At 36.5% G+C, this 26872-nt stretch overlaps 2 protein-coding genes across 7 annotated transcripts in view; one reads left to right on the top strand and one right to left on the bottom strand.

The window, feature by feature from the left end:
- CEP89 (centrosomal protein 89) overlaps positions 1–26872 on the top strand; it is a 39010-nt gene that overhangs the window by 4255 nt on the left and 7883 nt on the right. For 3 of the 6 annotated variants that reach the window (XM_042797468.1, XM_042797470.1, XM_042797472.1), the window contains 13 exons: positions 1075–1180; positions 2226–2257; positions 3455–3509; positions 4878–5096; positions 5490–5632; positions 5997–6047; positions 7081–7164; positions 8061–8164; positions 10498–10613; positions 10748–10928; positions 11850–12017; positions 12685–12826; positions 14919–15008. In XM_042797468.1, coding sequence (XP_042653402.1) covers positions 1075–1180; positions 2226–2257; positions 3455–3509; positions 4878–5096; positions 5490–5632; positions 5997–6047; positions 7081–7164; positions 8061–8164; positions 10498–10613; positions 10748–10928; positions 11850–12017; positions 12685–12826; positions 14919–15008 — 1491 coding nt within the window. The remainder of the gene's footprint in view (positions 1–1074; positions 1181–2225; positions 2258–3454; positions 3510–4877; positions 5097–5489; positions 5633–5996; positions 6048–7080; positions 7165–8060; positions 8165–10497; positions 10614–10747; positions 10929–11849; positions 12018–12684; positions 12827–14918; positions 15009–26872) is intronic. The other 3 variants (XM_042797469.1, XM_042797471.1, XM_042797473.1) reach the window with 2 other exon arrangements.
- Positions 17079–26869, bottom strand: LOC116960250 (E3 ubiquitin-protein ligase RNF182-like). Its single transcript, XM_032987212.2, has 2 exons — positions 26742–26869; positions 17079–18747 (listed from the first exon to the last, which is right to left on the bottom strand). Exon 2 carries the CDS (start codon positions 18729–18731, stop codon positions 18009–18011), a length of 723 nt encoding a protein of 240 aa, XP_032843103.1. The 5' UTR covers positions 18732–18747; positions 26742–26869; the 3' UTR covers positions 17079–18008.

Below are 26872 nucleotides of genomic sequence, written 5' to 3'. Positions count from 1 at the left end.
AAAGCCTTATAAATATTTCATGCTCTTCTTACTCTCCAGACATTTATTAAAATTTTTATTTCATATGCTTCTTTCTGTGGATCACTTACTCTTACACAAGTTAGGTTTGTTTGTTGATCCTCACAGATTCCATATCTCTAGAAGCCTTTTCTTGTTAGGAAAACACTGGTATTGTATATAACTATTGTACATAATTTAGTCTTGTAAAATGTCCAATATTTTATGTCGAGTGTGATATTTATGTAGTAGATTATTTGTTAAAAGCACTAGGAACTTTACTTTTAAATGGTGAAAGATAAGTTAATGATTCAGTATTGTGCTAATAAGCAGAGACCTCTACAGAGACAGGGAAATTCAGAATCAAAAAAATAAATTTCCTTGTTGTCTTGAAGACCGGTGGATTTTTCTTTGTTACAGTTTTGGATTGTCGTAACCAGCAATGAGCAACTTTAATAATCCTAAGGGACATTTGAAGTTCAGTCCAAAATGATACAGAAATGTAACAAACATGAAGAAGTCACTAAGTAGTAAAAAGGCAATAAAATGCTATGTGTGTGAAGGGAATCAGAAAACACCCCTAGGTGAAGAGATAGTAGTCAGTAAGGGGAGGGAAGGGGGAAAAAACAAGGGAGACAGTGGAATATGTGGGATGATAGTATGTGATCAACAGGGGAAAACCAGTGGAGACAATGTTAGAGATTATTCGTGAGTCAGTCAGTGCTGTGATACAGTAGGTACATGGTTGATGTTTTATTAAGAGCAAGTTTAGATATGGCACAGCAAACAAGCAAATGTTGGGTAATTTCACAGACTCTTGTGACAGGGAATATTTCCCCTGTGAAGTAAAGACTATCATAGTTTCCTGCTTCCTGTTGTTCATTGTAAGGTTTAGATTTTATTTACATAGAGCCCTAAACAAAAAAAAAAAGTATGTCTTACCATTTATTATCGGAATACAGTTCTGAATATGACTGAGTCATTAGTATACTAAAGGTTTCATACAGATACCAAGATGCGTGGGCTATTTTAACAGTGTTATCATGATTTAGGTAGGTTTGTCTTATTTTTACATAGGAAGAATTTCCACCATCTCTTAATACTAATGCTGACAAGAAAGAGGTGCCTTCTCATGAAACTGAGTTGCAGGTGCTGGTGGATGAGTCAAACAAGCAAACAGAAGGTAAATAAACTTACTTTAAGTCAAAATGCCATTACTTTTAATACCATTGGGAAAAATAATATTTTAGTAAAATAAATTTAATACTATATGATAACGATATAATAATTTTTTTAAAAGGGCGATGAAAGAAACGATACTAAATACTTAGCCATTCCTAGTACATTAAAAATCTGTATAAAGAGGAAAGATTGGTCTGTATTCACTGTATAACTGAAACTCCTAAACACCCACACCATTAGCCAGTGTAAAAAAAAAAAAAGTTTTGTGAACTCTTTGTCTGGTCTAGTAGTCATTCACTACTATGTTTATGTTGATACACGTGCCAGAATCAATCCAGTTTACACTCTGTAGCACTATTAGACTGTTACTGTGCTCAAAAAATGGAAAAAAGTAGAAACTACCAATGTTAAAAAAAAAGATGAAGAGATAAAACATTTTTGGATAAAAAAGTGTCATGTCTGAAAATCAGTAGTAAGAATTTTTTTTTTTTTTAATAATCAGATGGCATGGTACTAAGATTGTTTATCCTTTCTATAAAAGTTGTATTGTTCTTGCCATCTTTTCACGTCTGGGCCTAAAGCTGTACATCGGGTTACAGAGGAAGGTTCTGACAGAATAGAGCTGAACATGATCATCAGTCTCAGGTTATCCCCCTAGGCTCTGAATTGCTAAACTTTACAAATTTATTTTTTTTTCCAATAAATAATTTTATTAATCAGAGACATTTGTTTCATAACTGGACCTGTCATGAAGCTATTTTCTTGTAACAATAGCATATTGTGGTTAACATATTATGACAAGAGAACAGGACCAATCTACCTGCATAGGAGTTTTATTGCATAATTATCTTGTCTATTATTTTAAAATCAGGAAAACAGGAAATCAGAATTTGTCCCAGAACTGCAAAATGCTGTTTTTACAGAGGATGGCAGCACTCCAGTAGCTATAGGAAAGAGGAAGCAGAACTTAGAAAGTTTTGAAAAATCTTTGTCTTTCTATGTTATACTTTTGGGTTTAATTGACTGAAAGATCTGTTTTTCTATAGCAGAAGACCAACATCTTGGTGTGAATTTAAAGGTAAGACTTCTATGAAGGTTAATTTGTGATGCATTTTGGAAAAAAGGGTGTTAAAAAGAGCTGATAGTTCTCAGTTGCTTAGAAGAAAACTAATTTGTTGTTACTAGGGAATCATTTTCTTTTGGAGTACAAGAATGGCTAATAATTACGTTTGAAAAAATAACAACTGTAGGTAAATAGGCCAAACAAGAGCTGGGTTTGTTTGTGTTTTGCTTTGGTTTTTTTTATATCTTCCATTGTTCTTCATGTGAAAGAAACAAACTGAGAGTGGGAGACATTCTGCTATAGCAAGAGATAGCTCTTACTCATATTTTTCAAATTCTGAGCCTGCCTTCACCACATTTTTATCTAGTTTTCCAGCTGGGCCCATCTGACTGCTTTCATAAGCTTGAAAAATAATACCCAAAAGTTCAGTTTCTCAGATCAACTTGCTAGAATATTATTTACAAAAGTGGTCAGTTCTTCCATTGTTAACATCAATTTTTTTGTTCAAGTTCTTGACTCCATATGTTTTCTTTTGAAATTGTTTATTATTTTTGACTCAGTCATCAGTGTCTTGGTATGTTAAATTACATGGCATCAGATCCTTACAGAACTTCACTGCTGTTTCATAAAAATATGGACAATGTTTGTATATAAATCATGTTCACCTCCAGTAAATACAATAAATGGTTTAGTATAAATTCAGCCTGTAGTTCTTTTCCGATGAAAGAACCTTCTGAAAATGTAAAAATAGGTACCTTTTTTTTATTTTTACCAGCAAAGGGAGAACAATTTAATTTATTTGCTGATTCTCAGTTAGGGACTGAGAGTTCATGTCATAATTGACTATTCTGAAGTCTTATTTTATACAAACTAACAAGTGGGAGCTATATCTATCCTGTTTGGTCAAGAAGCTTTATGTAACTTTTCTGTCAGCCATAAAATTGTTTTGAGAACTGTACATTTCTGACAACTAAAGAAAATACTAAGTTTCAAGTGTCCACAAGTGTCTGATGGTAGTGATAAGTGACAAAAATGATGTCAAGATAGGTAAATGCCAAGTCGTATATTGGCAGTAGTGAATCCAACCTTGAATTTTATGGATATGAAAGAAACTGCTTTAGAACTTCTGTTCAAGTCCTCCAACGATGATACTGTACTTCAGAAAGGATAACTGTTCAAGTGAATTGTCTCGTTTTTTTATTTCTCTGCTAGGAAGAAAAATCACTAGCTGAAAATCTGATACGTGAAAAGCCTCCACCATCCCCAGGTACTTCTGATTTTTTGATGACTTTAATATACATCTTCACTTTAATAATATGCATATGTGTATAAAAGTACAATTTCCTGCTTGTATTCTCTAAGCCAAATTGGGGGTGGGGGTGTCAGTATTTCTCCTGTACAGGAGATTAAGTGCTGAGTGCTCTGTGATATGTATAAAAACAGTAGTTCCAGGCTTTTTATATTAGCTGTTTTTATTTTCCAGTCTGAGTGACTTTTGAAGTCTTAGGTAAATGATCATGAAACGATTTAATGAAGTTAAAGTCATATTGGAGTTGTCCAATCACTTAAGTTTCATCTACACTAGAGAATGTTATCATTAAGTATTCCATCGCAACTGAACTGGTAAACAAACAGTGATAGAGATATGTGGTCTACCTTCAGCTAGTGCCTTATTTATATGTCACTGCATCCTTGTAACAATTCTGGGCACAGCACCTCTGGACTTTGTGTGTTGTGTGGATGGCATATGTGCCTATAATGAGTTCATGGGGTTTTGTGCACTTCTGTGCTGTCCCAGTATCTTATGCCTTCTCACAGGAAATTAACAGTGACAATAAGTGCCTGCCTGAAATATAGCTAAACACATTAAACTGTTCTGCATCATCGATAACAAGAGATAGCTCTGTATTTCAAAACCAGTTCCTGGGTTTCATATGTATCCTATACTCAGGAACTGTTCTGTACTAAGTTATATTCATGCCTGTATGCTATTAGATTATGCTGGCTCTTAAAAGTCTGACAGTAAGGGTAAAATCTCAGCCTTCATTTTAATAGGTAAATTGTTCAGCCCATACAGATGAAAATAAAAATTTGAAAGTGTGATCCATCTTACTGATGCAACAATATATCCACGATTTTGTAGATGATCTAAAATTTTACTTTTGTAAGGATTAAGTAATTTCTATTCAGTAACAGGCCATCAAAGCCTGTTCAGTGGGAAGAAGGACAAAGCTTTCATTACATAGGTGATGAAAATAAGGAGGGGTCAAGAGAACTGACTAGTCGGTGCAAGGCACATACACTTTGCTTCCTGCAGTAGATATTTCTGTCTCACCTCTCTAATCACCAGTGGTAGGGAGATCTGCTGACACTTTACTTTCCCTGTAAGGAAGGAATGTTTTCAGTGTCTGAGACAAAAGATGGGAACTCGCAGCCACTCCACTATATAGCTCTCTTTCCAAATACGCTTTTTTCATTCTCTCTGGCCTTATCTTCTGGGAACCATGAGCTGTTTTATATCTTACAAAGCATCACTTATACACAATGCTAATATTAGAAAAAATGGATTGTGATTTGCTGAAACTCATATTCAAGTCTGAATACCATTTAAATACATTGTACTGTGGTGTTACAGATGTGTCTATTCGGACAAGGCAAGCATGGGAAAATATGACTAATGAAAAGTTCAGAGAACTAAAACAAGAAAACTGGACTCTGAACAAGGCATACCAGGCTATGGTCCAGCAATTTGAGGGAACAAAACAGCAAATAGAAGAACAGCAGTTAAAGCTGAAGAGACTACAACAGGAAAATAGAAGACTAAAAGAAGCTGCAGAGAGGTCACATAGAGAAGGTGGGAGAAACATACAAGCTATTCAGTAGTTGCCTTGTTTGACTTTTCTAATTTATTACAACCTATTCCTGCAGTAGTAGGTTTCCACTCATTGATTTGAGCAAGTATCTATGCAGAAGTAGTTTCCAAACAGTGTTTTCTACATTTGTAGAAATTTTGTCAGGTAATACTTAAATTATAATGAAAAAAAATTTCTTAGTTTGAAATGTAATGGTTTTCTGTTAATAATTTTTCATGGCATTATTCCATTACAGAATTTTGAGAGAAGTTCTGTTATGATTCTATCTTACTGAATTTTTTTTTTTCCCCTTACAATTAACAAATTATTGTGGACATTTGTAAACATTTCTTGAGTTTTGATTGAACTTTCTTGTTGGATATTTGTTTTAATAGAGGAGGCTACAGAATTACTTTCTCTCAGAAAACAAGCACAAGAACTTGTAGATGAAAATGATGCTTTGAAAATGACGGTTCATCGTTTAAATGTAGAATTAAGTCGCTATCAAACTAAATTCAGACCATTGTCCCGAGATGAGGTGAGATTCTTGGTTACAAAGGCAGTTTGTACTGAACTGTCCCATTATCTTTTCATTCATCTTTGAGGTTTTAAGACTATTTTCTCTAAATTTACCACAAAGTCTACAAATGGCATAGGCTTTTTCTGAAATTTAAAATAAGCATTTATTGTTAAGTCTAACTTTAAGAAGTTAGACTTTCTCCTATATTAGTAAAATATTGAACTTCTAGTTTTGTTGACTTGTTGAGTGTGTGTTACATATGGAACACATGTAATTAGAAACATAAGCTTCTTTGGTATAATAGTTGTGAATGCAGTGAACAGTGGTTGGTGCTTCAAAAAGCAAGAAGTAATTTCAGTATCTTTTTTAAAATCTGCTTTAGCATCTAAAACTGAAAAGTTTACCCATGAAAGGACCACCACCACCATGGCTGGTAAGTAAAATAATATTGTCACTTATCTATTAAATTCTAAGTAAAGTAGCAGAATTTCTTTGCTAGAGCCAAAATATTCAGGATATTGTTTAATTACCCTGCTGAACTATCACATGCTATTAGAACATTATAAACATATATGTTTATTGCATAAAAAAGATGTAGGGCAGGACTTTGCAATGAATGTGTGCAGTCCAGTTGAATTTACAGTAAGCTACAGACTTCATACAGTCACCAACTTTGAACTACTGATTGCAAATTAAGGAGAAGTACTGTTACCCTGAGAATCATAAAAACCATCTTCACTTAGTATTGTCTAGCATATAGTTTGCTTCAAGGTCTTAATTCTTAATCTTCTTAATTGTGATTATTTTGAGATGGTACTAAAAGAAATTAGCATATTTCATTGATGCAGTGATGGTAAGAATGGTCACAGGTCTGATAGTAGCCTATGAACTTCTGGCAAGGAGAAGGCAAACAGTCTGTGAAACTGAATGCATTTGTAATATGTGAAACAATTTCTACTTGAAATGCTAGATCTTCATTTTTCCTTCATCACTGTTATTCAGAACTATACAGAAATAGGAAAGTCCTCCTGCTCTGTCTTAGAAATAATATCCAAGAATCACATTCATATATATTTAAAGATGTAGTTTGTGAGTGTAAAAATTCCTTTGTCACTTACTGATGAATCTAAATTTGATTATTATTAACTGTATTCACTGTAGTACATCCACATTCTGCTGTGTTACATCTACTAAGTAATAGCTGCTTTTTAGTGAAGTGTGTAAGTTTAGCATCCAGCCTTCTCCTTTCCAAAGCTTGCTCCTAAAGTGGTGCTATGAAGTGCTTCTGCAGCATCATTTTGCATATGGTGGCCTGTGTGCTTGTATGAGTCCTGCACTTTTGTCTACAAGCCATATATGAAAACCCATAATAGCTTTTAAAACTAGCAGTATATAGCAGGAGAAAAAGTAAAAAATATTGATGAGATTATGGTTTGTAATTGATTTATACGGATTTTTTTTTTAAGTTGGATATGAAGTATTTGTCACCTCTTCTGTTGGCATTTGAAGATAGAATAAGAGAAAAGGAAGATTTAAATCTTGAACATGAGGTAAATTGCCATTTAAAGAAAATATACTTCTACACTGAAGCAGAAATAAATTACTGAAATTTTTTTAAAGGGATTTGCAAAAGCTGTTTTCTGCCTAAAATTTTCCATGCATAGTTATTGTGCTATCTTATCCTACTTGGCTTGCTTGTTTTTGTCAGCCTATTCAGATGTAGAAGCTGACACTACACTGAGATGTACAAGAACTGTGCTCTCTAAACCATAAACATAGTCAGTGCGAGAAAGACATTGCTATTGTTGTTTATAATGGGGATTCAGTGCCCTGTGTAGCTGCTTTTCCAGGCCTGTGGATTTTGTGGTAGAATATTTATTTCTAAATATTTAAGGAGTGAGTATTAAGGAATGGGTACTCTTTGTTCTTTAGAAGTATTTTTTGTCACTGAATCTTTGAAAAATGATGATTTGCTTCAGAGTGGAACTGCCATAGCTTTTCACAATAATATATTTCCTTCAGAAAATTAAGCCATAAAATGGGCAGAAAACACTGAGGGTTTTATATTACAATAAATTCACTGTATTATTCTGCCATATTCAAATTAATGTAACTTATACTGAAAATGTATAGTATCATCTAGTAATTTCCAGAAATTAGTTTTTTAAATCCATATTTTATGGATCTACAACTTGCTTAATTGAAAAGATGCTTTGCAAAAATGTGGCACAATTAAAATATCTATATATTGTTTAATAAAATATTACTAGACTGATGAAGCAATTTAGAAGTAAAGAATGCACTACTACATTAGTAGTGAGATAATATGCTGTTAACAGAAGAATTAAAAGTCACCCAGGCATATATCTTTATAAAAGATTTTGTTGATGTAAAATTAAAACAAAATACCTCTAAATAATTTTATGTGGAGTCCTTTGTCTTCTAGGAGGAGATGAAGAATTTTAAAGTACGAGTTGAAGAGTTGGTAAAGGAGAATGAAGACCTGCATGAACAATTAAATAAAAATAACTTTATTACTCCTACAGAATGGCAAGTTATATTACAATTAATTTTAAAACTATGCATTATTTTGCTTGTTACATACAAACTTTTAAGATTACAGATCTGAAGGAAAAATTTTGTTCCCCTCAAGCAAATTAAGTTTTGCTGAAGAGTTAATAGGGTCATGATTGTGTCTTGTTGGAACAATGCTGATCTGCATTGCCTGAAACAATTTTGGAGTAAAGATTAATAGTGAATGTGGAGTTTTGCACCTGAAGACCATGTAATTCTGTCCCAGACCTCGCAGGTTACATACTTTTTTACACTTCTTCTAATAATAGGAATGTGCCAATGACATTAGTTTTTCATTAATATAAAATGGTATTGGAATATGGCTTTAGAAACATTTGATGTTCTTGAGAAGTGAAACAATGTAAACATAATGAAATTAAGTTGTATATAATACATATGTGGCTTAATAATAATTTACCTAAGTCAGGCGTTCATCAGTTGGTAACTGAGAGGGAGAAGAGACTGGTCATACTGGTTCATTGCAAGGTGATTGTGAGCTTTTTAGGGCAACAGCTATAAAGGAAAAAATAAAAAGCAGTATAGTTATGAGGAATGCTAGAATAGGTCCTTCTGTTAGAGGCTGGGCAATAACAAGACAATGATATGAAAATCTGTGGAGAGTCCCAGTCATCCATATTTAAGTACAGAGAAACAGAGCTGAAAGGGTTTGTGGTGTAGCCAAGGAAATGAAGGGCCCTTTTATTTGGAGTGTAGAGAGACTGGCCTTTCTTATTTAGCAAAACAGAGGCTGAGAAAGGACAATGTTGCTTTCTGTAAGCACATTAGGAACAGGAGTCATGGAGTATAAAAAGAACTACTTAAGCGGCATTTATAGGACTGAGGGCAGTGTTACTAGAACAACAACTGGGTATTCATTCACCATAAACAAACTTAAAGTGGAAATTGGAGGATGATTCCTGACCAGTTCCTAACAGGTTTTGGAACAGCATGAATAATGAACATCAAAATTCTTACTGTGCTCATGACACAGGTGGCATTTACATGGAAGGGATCATACAGAGTCCTCACTAGGAGGAATTTATGAGGCAAGCTGTCTCTTCCAATCTTAAGTCTCTTTGCAGATTTAATCAGTAACATCACCTGACTTTCAGTGAGAGCCTCCTCAAGGCAGAATTACAGAAGTGTTTAGTTTCTGTATAGATTTGGTTAAGTAGGTTGTTATAAAGGTATCAAAGTGTATTACAGGTGTTTTAATAAAATATTCTGGATATTTCATGTATCTTTGGATGCTTGTATACTGTCCACAAATTCCAAAACACTTTTCATAGAGGTGTTTCAGCTTCTTAAAGATGTGAATTTTTGAACTTTCAGCACTTTTGCTTTTAATTTTGCCTCTCTGCAAATAAACAATGGAAGATCCTATCTCTCTGAGCTCTTTCAGGCTGTCTATAGTCTCTGCCTGGGAGCTGTTTTTTAAGGCTGGAGTTCAGCAAGGCAGGGATGTCAGCAGCAATTAGCTACCAAGCTTTTGCTCTGTACCTTCAGCAGCTTCTTCATGCTCAGTGCTGCAGCGCATTGCTCCTTTATTTGTATTGACATAACTGCTCATGGGGATGCACTGTCAAACACATAAAGGAGTTGGTCTTGATCAGTGGCACCATTATGTAGCTTTAATTCTCTCATATGAGAAAAGTCAGAGAGCTGGGACTGATTTGCCTAAAGAGAAGGCTCAGAGGGGACCTTATCACTGGATATAAATGCTGGAGGGGAAGGTGTAAAGACAGAGCCAGGCTCTTTTCAGTGGTGCCCTGTGACAGGGCAAGAGGTGATGGGCACAAACTGAAACACAGGAGGTTCCCTCTGAATATGAGAAAACAGTTTTTCACTGTGAGCACTGAAACAAGCTGTCCAGAGAGGTTGTGGAGCCTCCATCCCTAGAGATCCTCAGAAGCCACCTGGACATGGTCCTGGGCAGCTGGCTATAGGAGCCCCTGCCTGAGCAGGGGGGTTGGACCAGATGACCCTTCCAACCTCAACCATTTTGTGATGCTACGATTCTAACTCACACGTACATATTTTTCCTTCTTTCTATAGGGAATTTTTGCTTTAGTTGGTCAAAGATTTTAAACATTATGTAAAATATTTTACATTTTGAGGATTGTGAGTTCATGTCTCTAATAAGCTTACCTCCGGTACAGATTCTGCTTTCAATTAGGGTTTTTAATTTTTTTAAAGAAATTAAAATATGATTTTATAAGTTTACGCTTCTGGAAGTCAGTTCTGTTTTTTCTTTGGACATAAGTTAAAATTTGAATTATGATTTATTTATAAGCCAGTTGTCATTGCAGGCAGCAGCTGCAAACTCAGGCCAAGCTGGTCTTGGAAGAAAACAGATTATTGATGGAGCAACTCGAAATTCAACAAGCTAAAGCAAAAGATAGTCACAGACAACATGTTCAAGAAGGTAAAATGCTTGAGTTGCTAGTCATTCAAACAACACCAAAGATAGTACTGCGGGTTTGTTTTTTTGCAGGTTAGGTGATTGAATTAGTTCTGCTGTACCCAGTTTTGGTTTTTTTTTTTTTTCCCTCCCAAAAGCTTCAAAATTGACCAAACAGGTAATAATGTTGGAAGATAAGAAACAGACTCAAGAAGAAGAAATAGCAGAGTACCAGAAGCAGTTGGAAGCCTTGCGTTCTACTTGTGAAGAGCTGAAAGCTAAACTGGATAGCAGAATAGCAGCAGAGGAGCACTTTGCTTTGGTGAATGATTTAAAAAGGTAAGAGTTTACATAAGGTGCACAGAGAAACAGTTCTGCAAAGCACTCAGGTGAACAGACCCCCATACACCTCCCTCTGTAGGTAGGAGGTGAGTGGAAATTTATGGTAGTAATCTGGGAAGATACCTACCAAAGTACAAAGAAAGGTAAATATTTCAAAAATACTTTGTTTTTATAGAAGTTTTTATAATGAAAATTATAGAAGGAAAATCCAGATCTAGAGATAGCAGTAGAAGTGTTTCTACCATAGAGAATGTACTGCTAAGGGTACCTTTTTAAATAATAGGATGCATTAAAAATACCATTTTTGTCAAATCTACTTGTACCTATCAACACCGTATATAAAAAGTTCTCATTCTTTTGTTCCCATCTTTGGGAAAATATCTGAAAGATCTTGAAATTCTAAACTAAAAATACTAAGTTTCTCCAGTCTTTACACTCTGGAAGTAACGCGAAACAGCACAGCAGAAAAGTGCTGTCGTGCAGCGTAGTCTATAAAGTAATGTTCTTCTAAAGACATTCTATAAATGTTTGCTTTCGAGCCTTATGATAGTGCAAGTTACTGTTTCTTGATACAGTGCCTTCCTGAGAAGTTCTCAGACCTTGTTTTTTGGCATTGCTAGTAATTTAGTTGAAAAAAAATAAATTAGAAGGGAATACATTTGGACTATTTAGGATATTTTTAGAATTGAAATTCTATTTCAAGTACAGTCAGGATTAATTATTTGAATAATTTGTATTATACTTCCTTCGTGATTTGATATGTCATGAGATTGTAATACCTCTTTTTGTCACCACTGAATGTTAAGCATTCTCAATATATCTTTTTCATGCCTTTAACATGGGCATCTTACTGTAACATAACTTTTCAGTGAAGTAGGTCTGTACATGATGTCTGTTCTACACTGTTGGTTTTTACAGCCATTTACAACAGGAGCAGGAGAAAAAACGCTGTGAGGTGGAGGATCTAATGGGAAAGATAACATCACTGCAAGCTCAGAACAAGAAACTGCTTTTAGAGAAAAATAACTTCATGGCTGACAACAAGATCCTGGAAACGGAGATGGAAATGACACAAAAGACAAACAGGTCATAACACATTCTCATTTTCTTCTATAAAAATACTTACATTTCTAAAAATAACAGCAGAAATATTTGTAAAAATACTGTCTGACATCCCACAGCGTGTAATTTCTACCTATTACAGAAAAACCATGTTTCCTAAACACGTCTTTGTCACATCTAAAGGCCTGCTTGTCAAGTAACTTTGCTAAGCTTTATATGTTTTCATGCACACTCTTCTATTTCTACATGCAAATTAAAAATATATCTTTAATGCTAGTAGTTAGCTATAGCAATTAATCATTTGTGTACTCACCAGAAAAATAGGGTCTTCCGCTATTTGCAGAACTTCTCATGCCCCCGAGTGGTTCAGAGTTGGGCTCACAATACTTTAAAAAGTAAAAAAACATTATTGTTATATTCTTGAGAAACATGAACCTGCAGCCATTGCACAAATTCTTCTTTTGAATCATTGTTACTGTTGGTATTCTTGCAGCATATCGTAAAGAAAAACAGCTCCAAAAAGTAGGAAACGATGCTTTTGGCATTGCAAATGTTTTGAGCCAGTGCATCTTTAACAGTATATTTGATTGTTTGAGACTTGTGCAAGTTGATTTGCACATGCAATGCAACTTCTTTTAATGCCATTATTAATTCCAAGCTGAAGATTTTCCTTTTTCTCTTAATTTTATAGACGATTAAAGAAGAAAATAGGTCTCTTGAAACTGCAGTTGGAGGAAGCAATGGAAAAAGAAATTGCAGCCCATCACTATCTAACTAACCTTATTGGTTTGGTGGAGAAGATAGCTCAGGAACGTGATCATCTTATTTTTTTGGTAATTACCTTTTAAATTATTAGTATTTCTAGAGGCGACATAATTAAGCCTTAACTCACATCACCATTAGAGTCTGCAATCGTATATATCAAGTGTTAAAGAATTTTTTAACCTGATTTGAGAGACTTACTTCAGTTGTTAAAGCTTTGTGTATTGAAAAATAGCATGCAGCCATAAACTTTTAATATGCATTTCTGAATCTAAAGGTAAAGGTAGGTGTTCATAATACTTTTAGCAGTAAAAGCCTGTTTCAGAAGGAAAGATGTCTTAACATATCTTTAATCACCCCGAGGTAGTGTAAACCCTATCTTTGCAAGTTTACAGTGTCTGACATCCCATTCTTCCCTTCTGAAACCTGCACCTGAAAGTACACGCTAGAAAGTCAAATTTCATGCACATGCAAAAACCTCGGAGTAGGTCCATGGAAAACAGCCCAAAATGCAGTCAATTATGGCCAGTCTTTCTAGACAGATACAAACTCATCCAGCAATTAGAACCAGCCCTGTCATGCAAAACATAATTTACCTCTTTCTCTTGGATCCCATTCTCCTGTGTATGATGATGACACATGCTTTCTTGCTGTCCATTATTTCTCCGTTTTGTGGCTTAGATATTAAACAGTGCACAAGTCTTGCTTTTTTTTTTGCTAATTCACTGTGTCTGGGCTGACTGCAGAAGTACTCTGAGACAAATTTTTCTGCTGAAATAGTTTAGTATCAGTAAAACCTTTAAATAACCATTTTACTTTGCTGCCTGGTAGAGCTGAATCAGAACAACCTGCTCCTACTTTTAATCACTGAATTTAAAACCTACCTTGGCAGAAAGTTAGACTGCAGGTGTCTTGTAGCCAGGTAATCTGATATGGTTGTCTAATGGGAAGGCCTAGAAACCAAAAAAAAATCTAGTTAGAATTTAATTTAATGATTATGAAGAGCCACTACTGAACATAATGTATAATTTAAAATATATTATCATTCTTCCACCTCAAAATTCAGTCATGTCATGTTTATTTACTCAGTTCAGGTACTGCTATTACCCTAGCCTTATTCTTTTTTAATTCACTGATTGAATTAAAGCACTGAAATTAATTTTATGCAGATTTAATCGAGAAGAACAGGGAGAGCAGGAAGGGTACAGCACTCTAAGGAATTAGCCTATATTCTTACTTAATGAGGATTTTAATCGGTCGTAACCACATCTTCACAAAAATAAATGGATAGTCTTAAATTTACTATTTCCACGAACAGTGACAGCCTGCTGATAAATTCAGTAAAACAGAGCAGCAACAAATTTATTTAAAACAATTTTCATAGTGCAACACTGATGATGAACTGTAATCCTGAGTTAGCAGCTGTCAAAATGATTCTTCCATTGTATTGTATGACTCAGCAACCACACAGTAAATCAAAATGTCACTGAGTGTGACGCTCACAGACTCCAGCGATGCGAGTTAATGTTGGCTTCCGTGAAAGGAGATGGGTCTCTGGAGTGATATGGGTGGTTCAAGGTGGTCAGACACTGCTGATTCTAAAACCTGGTTATTTCTCTCTTGAATGCTTTCAGTGGATTTAACAGTTGAAACCTCTTACAGTTTTAAAATAATTTCATTGTTTACAGCTTATGCAGTATTTGTTTCAATTTACTTTTTTGATCAGAGAGAAAATATAGTGCTTGTGAAATGATGAAAACAGTCATAAGACAGAAGCATTTCATAAGCCACGTCAGATTCCTTGCCTGAACCCCTGCCAATTTCAAGGGCTCTTTTGAGAGCAGACTGCTAAATCTGACCCAGAAGGATGAGTCTCCCATGCATACAAATGGGATGGAGACATTTGAACCTCTGTAGAAAAATACGCAGAATTGGTTTGGTTTACAGTATTACTGGCTATGATTCTTTCAGGATAAAACTAGTATTAAGTAGATAGTATATTAGCCATTATTAGAATAATTTTCACAATTCTTTTTCCATCTTGGTTCTTTAGACTGTTGGAGCTCAAAACAGAATAGCTTTGTCTTCCTCCATGTATCTATTTTGTCTGACCTGTCTAAAGTAGTGATTATGTTTAGTTATGTGTATGCTACATGTTTGCAGGCCAGATGTTTGGAAAATGAGAATCATGGTGTTCTCAAGAAAATAGTAGAAGGCAGTCTACGCTTAGGAAGATTGGAAGAAAAAGTTAAGGTAAGCAGTGTTTCTAAGCTAAATATTATGTAAAATGTCTTTTTAATGAGAAAAGTCAGTAGTTAATCTGTGTCAGTGGTTTTATAAAAGACTTACGAATTCTTCAGTGTTTTATGGAAAGGTATTGGATTCTTTTGTTTGACACATTTAAAAAAAATTAGTAAGTCTGAATACACTGTCAAGTTTTTGGTTTGGTTCTTTTTAGTCACAAGACTTTCTTAATCCCAATATGTAATGCAGTTCCTCAAATATAACAGGTCATATTGCACACACTGGTTTTTCAGGTGCTGCTGATAAAAAATCAGGTGAATGTGAAAAGGCACAAGGATGCTTCAATGGCAAGATACGTTTGCCTTCACAGTTTATGCACAATTCTAGCAACCATGGAACTTGGACAGCAGCTTATTTTAAGACTACATACTAGGAGATAGGTTGGAGGTCTCATTAGTGCTGTTTAACATCTTTGTTGGTGACATGGACAGTGGGACCGAGTGTACCCTCAGCAAGTTCACTGACGACTCCAAGCTGTGCGGTGACAGGCTGGAGGGCAGGGATGCCATCCAGAGGGACCTGGACAGGCTGGAGAGGTGGGACTGTGCAAATCTCATGAAGTTCAACAAGGCCAAACAGGAGGTCCTGCACATGGGTCGGGGAAATCCCAAGCACAAACAGTCTGGGCGAGGAGTAGATTGAGAGCAGCCCTGCAGAGAGGATTTGGGCATATTAGTGGATGGAAAACTGACTGTGAGCCAGCAGTATGTGCTGGGGTTGGGGGTGTTCAGCCTGGAGAAGAGAAGGCTCTGGGGAGACCTTAGAGCAGCCTTCCAGTACTTAAAGGGGGCTACAGAAAAGCTGGGGAGGGACTCTTTATCAGGGGGTGTAGGGATAGGATGAGGGGTAACAGTTTTAAACTGGAAGAGGGTGGATTTAGATTGGATGTAAGGAAGAAATTCTTCCCTGGGCTGGTGGTGAGGCCCTGGCACAAGGTGCCCAGAGCAGCTGTGGCTGCCCCCTCCCTGGAAGGGCTCAAGGCCAGGGAGCACCCTGGGCTGGGGCAAGGGGTCCCTGCCCGTGGCAGCGGGGTTGGGACTAGGTGATCTTTATGGTCCCTTCCAACCCAAACCATTCTGTGATTGTATCAGCTGGAGGAACACTACTATCAGCTGTTTCAGGAAATAACAAATTGGGTAACTGCCCTGTATGCTGAATTAGAGGATAAACCTCTTATGAGGTATTTAGATATAATCTGCCTCCAGTGATAATAGTATTTAAAATGCATTAATTTTTCTGTAAGGGTGATGTAACTACTGGTAATATGAGTGTTAAGCTATTTCTTCAAAAAGGGTGTGTTGCATTGGCTTTTAGCCACCTCTAGCTATTTCAGTGAGATACAAGATAAGAAATACAAATTATGTTGTATTAATTAGAGCATACAGTCCTCAGGTTAAGATGAGTGAAAAGCTTCTAGCTTACAGGTTTGAGTTACTTACAAGTGCCTGCAATGTGAGTGTATTTTCTACTTTTTAGACATAACCAGGTATCTTAAGTTTCCCTTTTGGTGAATTCATTGCCTTGTATCTCAGCAGGCACAAGCTCATCCAAAACTATGTTACAGGTCAGATGCACCATCTGTGTGTCAGAAGAGTCTCAGGGGCTTCTTTCACATCACTGCAAATGTTATTTGAGGGGAGGAGAGAGGGAAGGCTAGGCGGGACAGCCATTCTTCACTGGAAACACACAGCACATACCCTATAAACAGTGCTCGTTCAAAAAGCTGTCAGTTCCATTCCTTTTAGATCACTTCCCCCTGAAGTCCAGTCATTTGTGCTTTGCACCAAGTGGATCTGGTCTGTTGGACTGGAGTTCTTCCTTTTAGTGTGAACTCTTTTAGAGAAGGTAAATGAACAAAAATCCTGTGGTTTTTGTTTTTCATTGAGAAGTCTCAAATCAAGATCTGGCAGATCTGTTGAACACAATCACCGTATAAGTCTTGAAAGCTAAATAACAGGTTATTGTTAAAATAAAACCCAAAACCATGTCAATATTTATATACACAGCTTTATTACACATTGTAAACTGTTCATGTTTAAGTTAAGCAGCAAATTAAAAGTGATTCTTTTTATAAATACCCATTTTTAGTTTGGGATTTGGCAATTACTATAAACAAACTTTATAAAGTTAATCACTCTGCAAAAAGTTTTGTAGATTATCAGTACAACCGTACAAAATTTAGATAACAACAGTAGAGCAGTATCAAATAGGTTGAATACACATACTCAGAAAAATAATTTTTGCACAGGAACTGTGTTAAGGAAACCAAATTTGCTTTGGTATTTTAATTCTGAAAACCTTAGGTTCATTTCTACTTTTATATACTTTGTCTTATGTCAGATAATTTTTCAGGCATATTGAATCATGAAAAATGTTAAAGCTTACTTGAAGGGCCAACTAAAGAACAGTTTTTAAGATTCAACTACAAGCTTCTTTTTCATAATTCTTGTAACTCAAAACTTTCCTGAAAAATCTGATTGCAAAGCAGAATCAATGCAACTTTTTTTCCCTTTGATATCAGGAAAGATTTGACTCAATTCTGAAATAGCTGGTAGTGGGGCTCTTGGTTATTTTAACAGGTGCTACACAGAGCATTTCTGATCTCCATCTGTTTTTAAAACCAGTGACAGTGGATTTGATGAAAACAGGGTGGGTTGTTTTCTAAACAATAAACATCCTTCAAATATCTGTTCTGTTCACAGTTAATGAGATGGTAGTCTAAAGCCATTTGTAACTTCAGGAATGGGTGATAGTAACCACCATCTTTTTAGTAAAAGAAAAACCACAACACCACGATGTTGTTATTTTGCTAGTGTTCACACAAATTATTGTACTTTAAAAAAACTATGTCATACTATACGCATTTGTAAAGTCTATGAAGGTTAAAGTTTGCAATTAAGTTGGTTTATGGTTCAGTTAAAAATTTACCAATTGATAAAACACTGTGTATCAGCTTCGTGAAGAGCAGTCGCAAGTTCCATGGCAGAGGCACTGGCAGAAGCCATACACGAGACAGACAGTTAGACTGGAGGGAACAAAACTCACACACACAACACCTAGGGTCACCTTCTGAATCACTAGTAAATAGATCCCAAGAGGGAGAGAACCAAAGTAAAGAAATCCGAGCAGCCATACCAGTATTCTGGGTACGTGCTTGCATAGCTTTGAAAAGAAATCTTGGTCCAGCTGACTCTGAGAACTTCGAGACACTGACTCAGTGCCATGGTCAGCATAATTATCGGAGGCAGTACTTTGACTGGGAGTCCTTGGGGAGTCTCTTTGTACTTCCATAATTGTAATTACTAAGCAGTTTGATGATCCATGGGAAGAACTTGAGGAAGCCAAGTTTTTTGGTGTTAAAACTACTTCTTTACAGTCAGAATTCCATGCTGTTTTGTCTTGTGATATGAGCTTGGACATAATGTTTGTATCATTGGGGAGCCCTTCAACTTCATCTTCATGCAATTTTGTCTCATGGCGGCAAAAAGGACAGCTAACGCAGGGAGATCTGTCTCCTATATGAAGTATTTTAGTCAAACATCTAGCACAAACTCTGTGAAGACAATCCAAGATTTTGGGCTTACGACTGTGAACAGTAAATCTCTGATAGCATATTTTGCATTCTAGTTCATCTTCAGGTACCTTTCCTTCTTCAGTGCAAGTGTAATTCATCTTTAAATCAGACACACTGTCAAAAAGAAGAAGTCGGATTATAACAAGTTGTTTCATGGATTCTGAATCTCTATTTGATAGTTGTTTTGCCAGTCATAAGGTTTTAGTAAAAATAGGTAGAAACAATCTTTATACGGAAAATATCTAGCACGTCCCACTAACTCTCCTCATTTCCATGCAACTTCACCAAACAGGCTGGCCTTAATTTTTTTCCTACCATCTTGCTACATACTGCATTTAGAGTACAAAATTGTTACTGGTGAAGAGAAAGCACTCAAGGTTTATTCTTAACACTACCTGAACACTGAGGAACTGTGTATTTCTGAAATGCCTGTAACCATTGCATGGCTTGCTCTGTATTCCTATAAACCAGTTGTGCACACCAGCACATTTGAGTGAAACAAGGGTGCTTCTTCACCCTGGTACCTATCAACATTAATCTGGATTTAGGGAAAGGTGCTTTGGATAGAACATCAGGAGACCATGGATTTAAGTCTCAATGCACACGTGGCTTTTCTGTCCAGAATGTATTCTAGTTTGTTAGAATTTGAATTTTTCCATTGGGGGGCCCTTGAAAATTCCCAGAACATTGCCATTTTTGTAATGCAGCCACAGAAGAAACTGCTCCTGTGGTGCTGTCAGTCCTAAGGATGGGCCTTCACCACATGCAGTTTCTTCCTTATTTTCACATTAAGTGATAGTGAATAAAACTCAAGGGAGAAATGTAAAGTGCACTTGAGTCTTTCTCACTTTTCATTGTGAAGTTTGAACACCTCAGAATGTCCAGGAGATGCTTAGCTGTCTTGCTCTCATTATTTTAAGCATATGACTGGCCCACTAAAATGTTTTCAGTTTCAGTATGTAGTTTCTTTTGGTTAGCTCTATAATATCTTCCTATATAATAATAAAAAGCAGCATTTCTCCTCTTTTTATACATACAGACATCAGTCGTGAAAGGCAACTTGATTATTTATTATCTGCTCTGTGCACTTTTTAACAAGACTGGAACAGAAAGCGTTAGAATTGGTTACTTTTTTTTTCTTCAACCCTGTTTTGGCAGCATCCAATCATGGTCCTTGAGGCAGGAAGGGGAGATGGTACTTACTAATTTGCATCTTGTCCCTGGAGAAGATACAGCTAAGGAAACTACCTACAAAACCTGTAGAATCAATATTGCATTTAAGAGTTGATATACTGTCAGCAATAATTGTAAAAGTCCTTGACACACGAAACTCTCTATGACCAAAGTGAAATGATACACTTAGATCAGCTTTTGCATCGTTATAGGTCCCTCCCAACTGAATTATTCTGTTGAATTAAATAACAAGACAGAACCAGCAAATTACTAAGTATAGAGCAGCTTTTATGTACCAAAAAAAAAAAATTTAAATAGATCTTATTTCCTTTTTTCCCCACCAACAATTTCAGAATGAAAGGTCAGGATAGCAATTACTTTTTCGGTGGGTTGTTTTACTGGCTCTTTTTGCATTCAGACTTTGTAAGACATACCTTGTTCTTAATGCCGTATTCATTTTGTCATCATAATACATCCATTTAGCCATTTGATATTGTTTGGACTGAGGCTTATTCTAAGCAATCATTCAGTTCCTTCCTAGAACAGGATCCACCTTCCTGGAATTTTTCCATAACCATTTTCTAACTATGCCTGGTCTCAGTCTTGGCTACAACGACAGACTTAATGATGTGTTGCCACTAATTTCAGGAGGTCGAGGATGTCACTTGTTAACAGAGGGGAGAACTTGAGACATGGCAGCGATGAAGGTTCTGTCTCTTGAGAAGATGCACAGATTTATTCTTTGCATCATGACCATCATATTGTAGCAGATAATTTTATTTAAACCTTTTAAATTTTATATTGCTTACAGAGATTGTAATCATAATCAAAAAAAGGAGTATCTCTGAATCAGAACACGAGAATAGCAGATTCACCCTTCTGCCCTAATTCTTATCATATACAAATATGCCAGAGGAATGGGAGTTAAAGTGAGTCTGCCCTTGCACCTACTCATCCCACCCACTGTTATCATCAATATAGATGGCTGTGTCCTCCTCCTTGCATGGCAAACATTGAACAAAACCAGCCAACCAACCACCTCACTCCATGGAACTACTTTTTCTAGATGTTTTAATTATCAGGCAGGATCATATCTGATAGAACATGCACCCATATTTTTGTCCCAAATTACCAACTGGGAAAAACAAGGGCCCAGGTAGTACAGCATATAATACTGCAATACACGTTCCCTTCATTCCAGGACATGTTCAAGATATTTCAGACTTTGTGATGTAAGCTGAAGTATACAAAGAACCCCTAAATGAGTCTTGTAAGTATATGTCACTACTCTGTATACTAGGTAGCCTATTCCCCAGAGTTAACAGTGTTTGTATAGAAAACAGGAATTATAGCCAAAACTGAAAGGAAATGCATTTGTCTTATTGATAAGGAAACATCATTAGAAACAAGTATTCTTTCCTCCAGGTTTTCTTCACACCTGAAATGGCTCACGAGAGACTGATGTGCCCAAATTTACTCAGGCATTTGTCTGAAACTGTTTCAGTTTCCTCATACTTTTCTACTCAAGTCAAAACTGTGAACTTACAGGTAGATTATTTGCGTGCTCTGCCACTCATACAAAAGTACCTGCTACAAATCAGAGAAGAGATCAGTATCCCCCTTTGACCAGGTGTGTCTGGCATTCTCAATCACCTGCTGAGTAGAACCTGTCTTTCCATCATTGCTGCAAAATCATCTGTTCTTGACCTTTGTAACAAACCCCAGAAACAATGTCCTCTTAGGCTAGACAGAATGATGGTACAGTGCCTACCCTGCATGTCTCTATGTGGCTTGTTTTGAGCATATCAGGTAGCATCAGAAACTTCTCTACTAAAAGCTGCTCCCTGTTAACCTATTTCAGTGTATTCATTTTAGAGGTATTTTCAAATAAGCTTTAGTTAGCGACAGACACTGTCTCTATCACAGCACATTATTTTTTCCTTGCTTTATCTAAATCACTGTGCTTAACTCCAGTGATGTCTGTGAGGATGACCAGCAGCTAGAAGTCACCTTCAGTCTCCACAGAAACACACTCTCATCTCTGGCAAGTGGCTTTTGTCTCAGTCAATCCTATTTAAGCAGTGGATAGGAAACAGAGGAGTGCATTCTTTCAGGGTGTTCTCTAAAGAATCAGAAAAGAAAGAGCATAGTTTACTCTCTCCCTCTCCACCACAGTCAGAACGGACCTCTGGTTTTCCAGACATGATCCTAGCATATAACTGCAGTAGAGTGTCATATAATGGTGACAGACCCCAAAAGTTAACAAACATCCAAAGTTGCAAAAAAGTTACCACCTCAAAGACTTTTAAGAATTCCCCTGCCTACTCCCAGAGTTGAACAGAGGCAGGAGTCCTTAAAAAAGCTTATACAAGTATACTTTTTTTTTCCTGTATGTTATTCTTCAAGGATACTAACTTCAGTTTAAGTTTTCTGTGTTGGTTCCTTCAGCCCTCTAAAAAGAACTGCTCACAGGTAAAGATCCTAAATGAAATTTTTTTTAAGCACAGACAGCAGTTTCATGAACTCAAAAATTATTCTTTAAAAAAAGCAATACTAGGTTCCCACTAGAATATTTTTGGGTGTTTCAAAGCCAAATAATAAATTTAGATTGACGATTTCCGAATAAGAACCAATGACTACACTAAACCCCACTAAAGTACACTTGGTAGCCAAAATAGATAGTTTGCAGAGAAACCAGAATCACCTTAACATTGTACATAGAAAATTCCATATTAGTAACTAGATACCAAAGTGATGACTTAGATTAACACCTCGAATTTTTCACAACAACAAAGTAAAATGTCATGTTTTCTACAGCAGGATTTTGCATAAGTACAATTCCTAACAGGAGTAGAACTGGTTTGGGGTTTTGGTTGTTGTTGATTTGTTGGGTTTTTTTAACAACCCTTGTTGTACATAACTACAGAAATTTTAATCTGTAAAATACGAGATTGCACATGATAGCTGAATGCTACATTTAAGTATTTTTAATGGTTTTCTTTTTTTCAAAGTATTAACCTACCACATCTGAAATCTACTTGTACCTCCCTTGAGGTAGAAGAAACTGCATATATCAGAAAGTTTAGTAAAATACTTCGTTACTAGAGCTTGAGGAGAAGGAGGCTAGAAAATTTCTGCCAAGAGAGTGGTGGTATGTTATAAAGCAATGGAATTAAAAGTAAGCATTTAGTATTAGCACATTTAAGTACCTTTTAAAACTTCAGGTTAAGTCTTTTGAACCTCTTAGGATAAACCTGCAATTAACAAGAACAAATATTTCCTAAATGTTACCTTGATGCTACAAGCCCAGTATCAGTTACTCATCTGTCCTACTATTGTAGCAGTGCTCTGTTTCATAAAATGAATAGAACTAAGTCACTTGTGTTGCTCAGAAAACTGAAATTCATCATTGCCAAATCTTCCCTCAGCTTGCCATTAGCAGGAAAAATCCCATTTTTTAAAAAAAGTTTCTAGCCTTCCTGGTTATAGAAATCTTTAAAATTTGACAAGTTCAACCTACAAGTTCAAAAACCAGGGGTAACATTAAACAAGTAAACTCGAGGCTTCTGCTGTGTTTATGTAAGTTCCGTTCTATATGGGAATAGAATACTTCATCATACCCCTCTTTAGGGCAGGAGAAGAGAATTAAGATAGAAATAGGTTGAAGAAACAGAGTAAGATAAAAATCGGTTAAATAATAGAGTAAGATAAAAATAAGGAAATACCCTATATAAAATGTTTTCTCTAGTGAGCTATTTAGTTTGCAAAAGTTTTATGTTCAAGGTGCTCATGAATAAAGTAAGACTCAAGTAATAGAAATTTCAATTTCCTGTTCCTGTGTCAATTTTATGTCTCAAATACAAAGTCACTTCTGTTTATTTAATACTAGGTATCTTTTCTCAAAGCAGGTCATGTACATGCACAACTACCTTTGGACACATAGTTTTAAAGTTTCTCAGGCATAAACAGCTTTCCTTTTTAATTGATTTCCCAACTATCTGCCCTTTATCTATGTGCCAATATCAATCTGCAAATAAGGGAGCTCATTTACTGTGGCATATAATACTACAGCTGAACATTTTATTGATTTTGTTGGCTTTTGAATTTAAAAGTTTCTACATTTTACCCACATCCTTTTCACAGAGGCTGAATAGAGAAACAAACCCTTAACAGACCAGAAATCTAGTGTTTGTGAGGAAGTGGGTTTTTTTCTAGTAACACCACAACATTGTCCGAAAAAAAGACATTCTTTCACTAAAACTTCTGAATATATAGGCTGTTACTTTTCATCTATCACAATCCAGTTTTACTGGAAAGGTTATAGGTACAAACATAATCCTTGTCTACTACTAAAAAAGGACTTCCCCTGCTCCAATCTATGGCTTTTTACACAGTTCTGAAGATAACTGTCTGTGATCTTAATTAATGTATTTTAGAAGTTTTTAGTTGCCATGGGAGACAACTGGCAATGTTCCTTAGCACCTGGGAAAAATTTCATCAGGGTTCCCATTACATGGCTGTTCTGTCAGGGTCAGAATTATAACACTTTTTACAGAGACAGACAATTTTCTTCAGATGTTACTTTGCTCTCTTTTGGAAAGGATGATACTAATTTTTACTGGTAAAGGATAGGAGAAAAAACATACTTGACTGCCAGAAAATAGCTTTGTTGCCCCAACAAGGATCTTGGGACCAGATCATTACATGTATCATGGGCAGCAGACTATGTTTGTAGCGATGGTTTGTTGGCTCTGTATCCAAAATCGTGCAGTTTGCAGTTTGTAATTCAGTACCTAAAGCGTAAAAGAATTACAGTGCCCAGGAGCATACCTTCCTGTAACTACTTCAGAAGAGTGTAAATCATGCCCCCTTCTGTACCAGCTGCTGCATCCATGACCACTCCTCATCTTGGGTGCTCACTGTACAGCTGTGATGCCATGCCCTTGGGTAGACTCCCCTTTTCACCTCTAGAGGAAAATATTACCGCTTTCAGCTACATGTTATCACCAGCTTCCTGAAATTTGTCATCTCCACCAGTCTGTTTACTGCTACCTGCTTCACTTCAGAGAAAAGGGATAGGAGGTCTTGAACAACTCCAAGGTGGTAGCCTGCTGTGAAGGATGGGCAAGGGCCAGCAGCTGCACATGTCAGTGTGCCCAGAACCACCCTGGCCTGGCCGGGCTCCCACAGGTGAGTATGGAGCGGTCTAGGCACCCTTCACCCATCCTGCTGAAGTTGTGCTGAGATAGCTTACGCATTTTAAGCAGACCTAGTTCTAAGCAATCATAGGAGCAAGATCAGAACTACGTATCGCTCATTTCTAGTTTCAGGCCCTAATAATTAGGTTAGAAAATGGTGCACCACTGATTTTGCAACAGTTCCGCACGTGACACAGCTTCAGTTGGCAAATGAAGAGCAGGCGTGCCAGGGCAACAGGGGCAGCTGGGGGGTAAGCGGGAGCCGCTGGCTTGCCCCATCTCGGGCAGAGTGTAGCTTAACACGCAGCCCTCCCAGGAGCTGGATGATCAGCGACCACTAGATAAAAAATGGATTTCACCAATACTATTGGCTGCTTGCTTTATCAGCCCTTAGAAGAGAGAGGAAGTTCTCTGTAGTCCTCTGAAATAATTATAGGCACCTGCCCTAAAGAGACAACTTCAGGTTCCGGATCTGGAGGTGGCATTTACTGACAGGTGACAGTTCAGCTCTTTTCCTGTGCTCTGCACTTCTAGGCTAGCTCTAAGCAACCTTCTGCTTGGAAGGGATGTGCTTACCTTTATCTTTCCATAGCGTTACAGGTGTGAGCATCGAACTGCATTTTGAAGACTTCTCTGGGAATCTAAAAAGTCGAGTGATGTGACTAGTTAACTTGCAGGTTTCTAATTCTTGTCTTGGACTGACAGGGAAAAGCTAGGGGAATAAAAAAGCTGTGGAAGTCAGCCTTAAATGTTGACTGACTAAAGTTCTAGGTAAATATTATTTATTACTATCCTATTACCTCCAGAAAACAAAACTCCAAAATGACACATTTTACAAGAACTAAAAAGGAAACAGTTTGTGGAAAGGATTGTATAGCTTGTAGCACGTACCGAAAAATATGCCCCCCCTTTTTTTTCCCTTCCTTCCTCCAAAAGGCGTACTCAAAGTTTCAGCTTCGATTCAGATGAACATAAAACCTTAGTGGTTAACACCTTAGATAAAACTTTATATTAGCAAGACATAAATAGCAGCATTTTCAAAGGTTCACTAAATAGCCTGCAGTTTTATTAAAGGAGGTGCTTCCATCCCAAAACTGTCCTGTAGCTTGTATCAAAGATCACATTCTGCAGATACAGTAACAGTTTAAGCATGCTGTTTGTAATCACGAGAAAAAAGCTGATATTGGATAATAGCTGTTGTTTTTGTTGAGAGCAGCAGCATGTAGAAATGTGTAACAATACACAAGCTGTATTTTTCAGTTCCTCATGTGCTTATGTAATTTAATGGGGATGTTATTTCAGAAAGCAAAATCACTTTGCGGAAAAAGGATTTCATGGTTTTGAGATTAGACCAATATATTTGGTTGTTATTGTCTATAAGCAAAAAATCACTTGTGCTTCACTGAACGGAGGGAACAATTATGTGAAGCAGAAAGATATTTTAAAACATAAAGCTACTCGTTTCTTCGTTGTAGTATTAAGATTAAACAGCTAACAGAACACAAACACTATTGATAGATAGGACTGTTGGACAACTGGTGAGCAACATGAGCTGTGAAGTGTAGCTCTGCATCTTGGAAAACAAACCCTTTTCTTGCAGCCAATTCTTTTTACTCGTAAGACAAACATATGGTATGGTATTCACTGTACACACAAGTTTTATATGCAGAACAAAGTACAAGTGTAATACCTTCAAATTAACAAATAGGTAAAGAAAAAAACCATAATGCAACCTACCTGACATTTAGGCAAGGCAGCACTGATGTAAAGGTTGAACTGCAAATTAGTATCTGTAGCTATTTCTTTTGTTGGTAGTGAGTTGTCCTTATTTCTTCCATAATCACATTTTTCCTATTATCTTTAACCCT

The sequence above is a fragment of the Tyto alba genome, unplaced genomic scaffold (genome assembly GCF_018691265.1).
Source record: "Tyto alba isolate M040663 unplaced genomic scaffold, T.alba_DEE_v4.0 Super-Scaffold_26, whole genome shotgun sequence".
NCBI classification, from domain to species: domain Eukaryota; kingdom Metazoa; phylum Chordata; class Aves; order Strigiformes; family Tytonidae; genus Tyto; species Tyto alba.
The sequence above is the reverse complement of the archived record's forward strand: the minus strand, read 5'-3'. Positions and strand labels throughout refer to the sequence as shown.

Excerpts from the sequence above, each read along its gene's own strand:
- LOC116960250 (XM_032987212.2), bottom strand. The coding sequence starts at position 18,731 with ATGAATTACACTTGCACTGAAGAAGGAAAGGTACCTGAAGATGAACTA.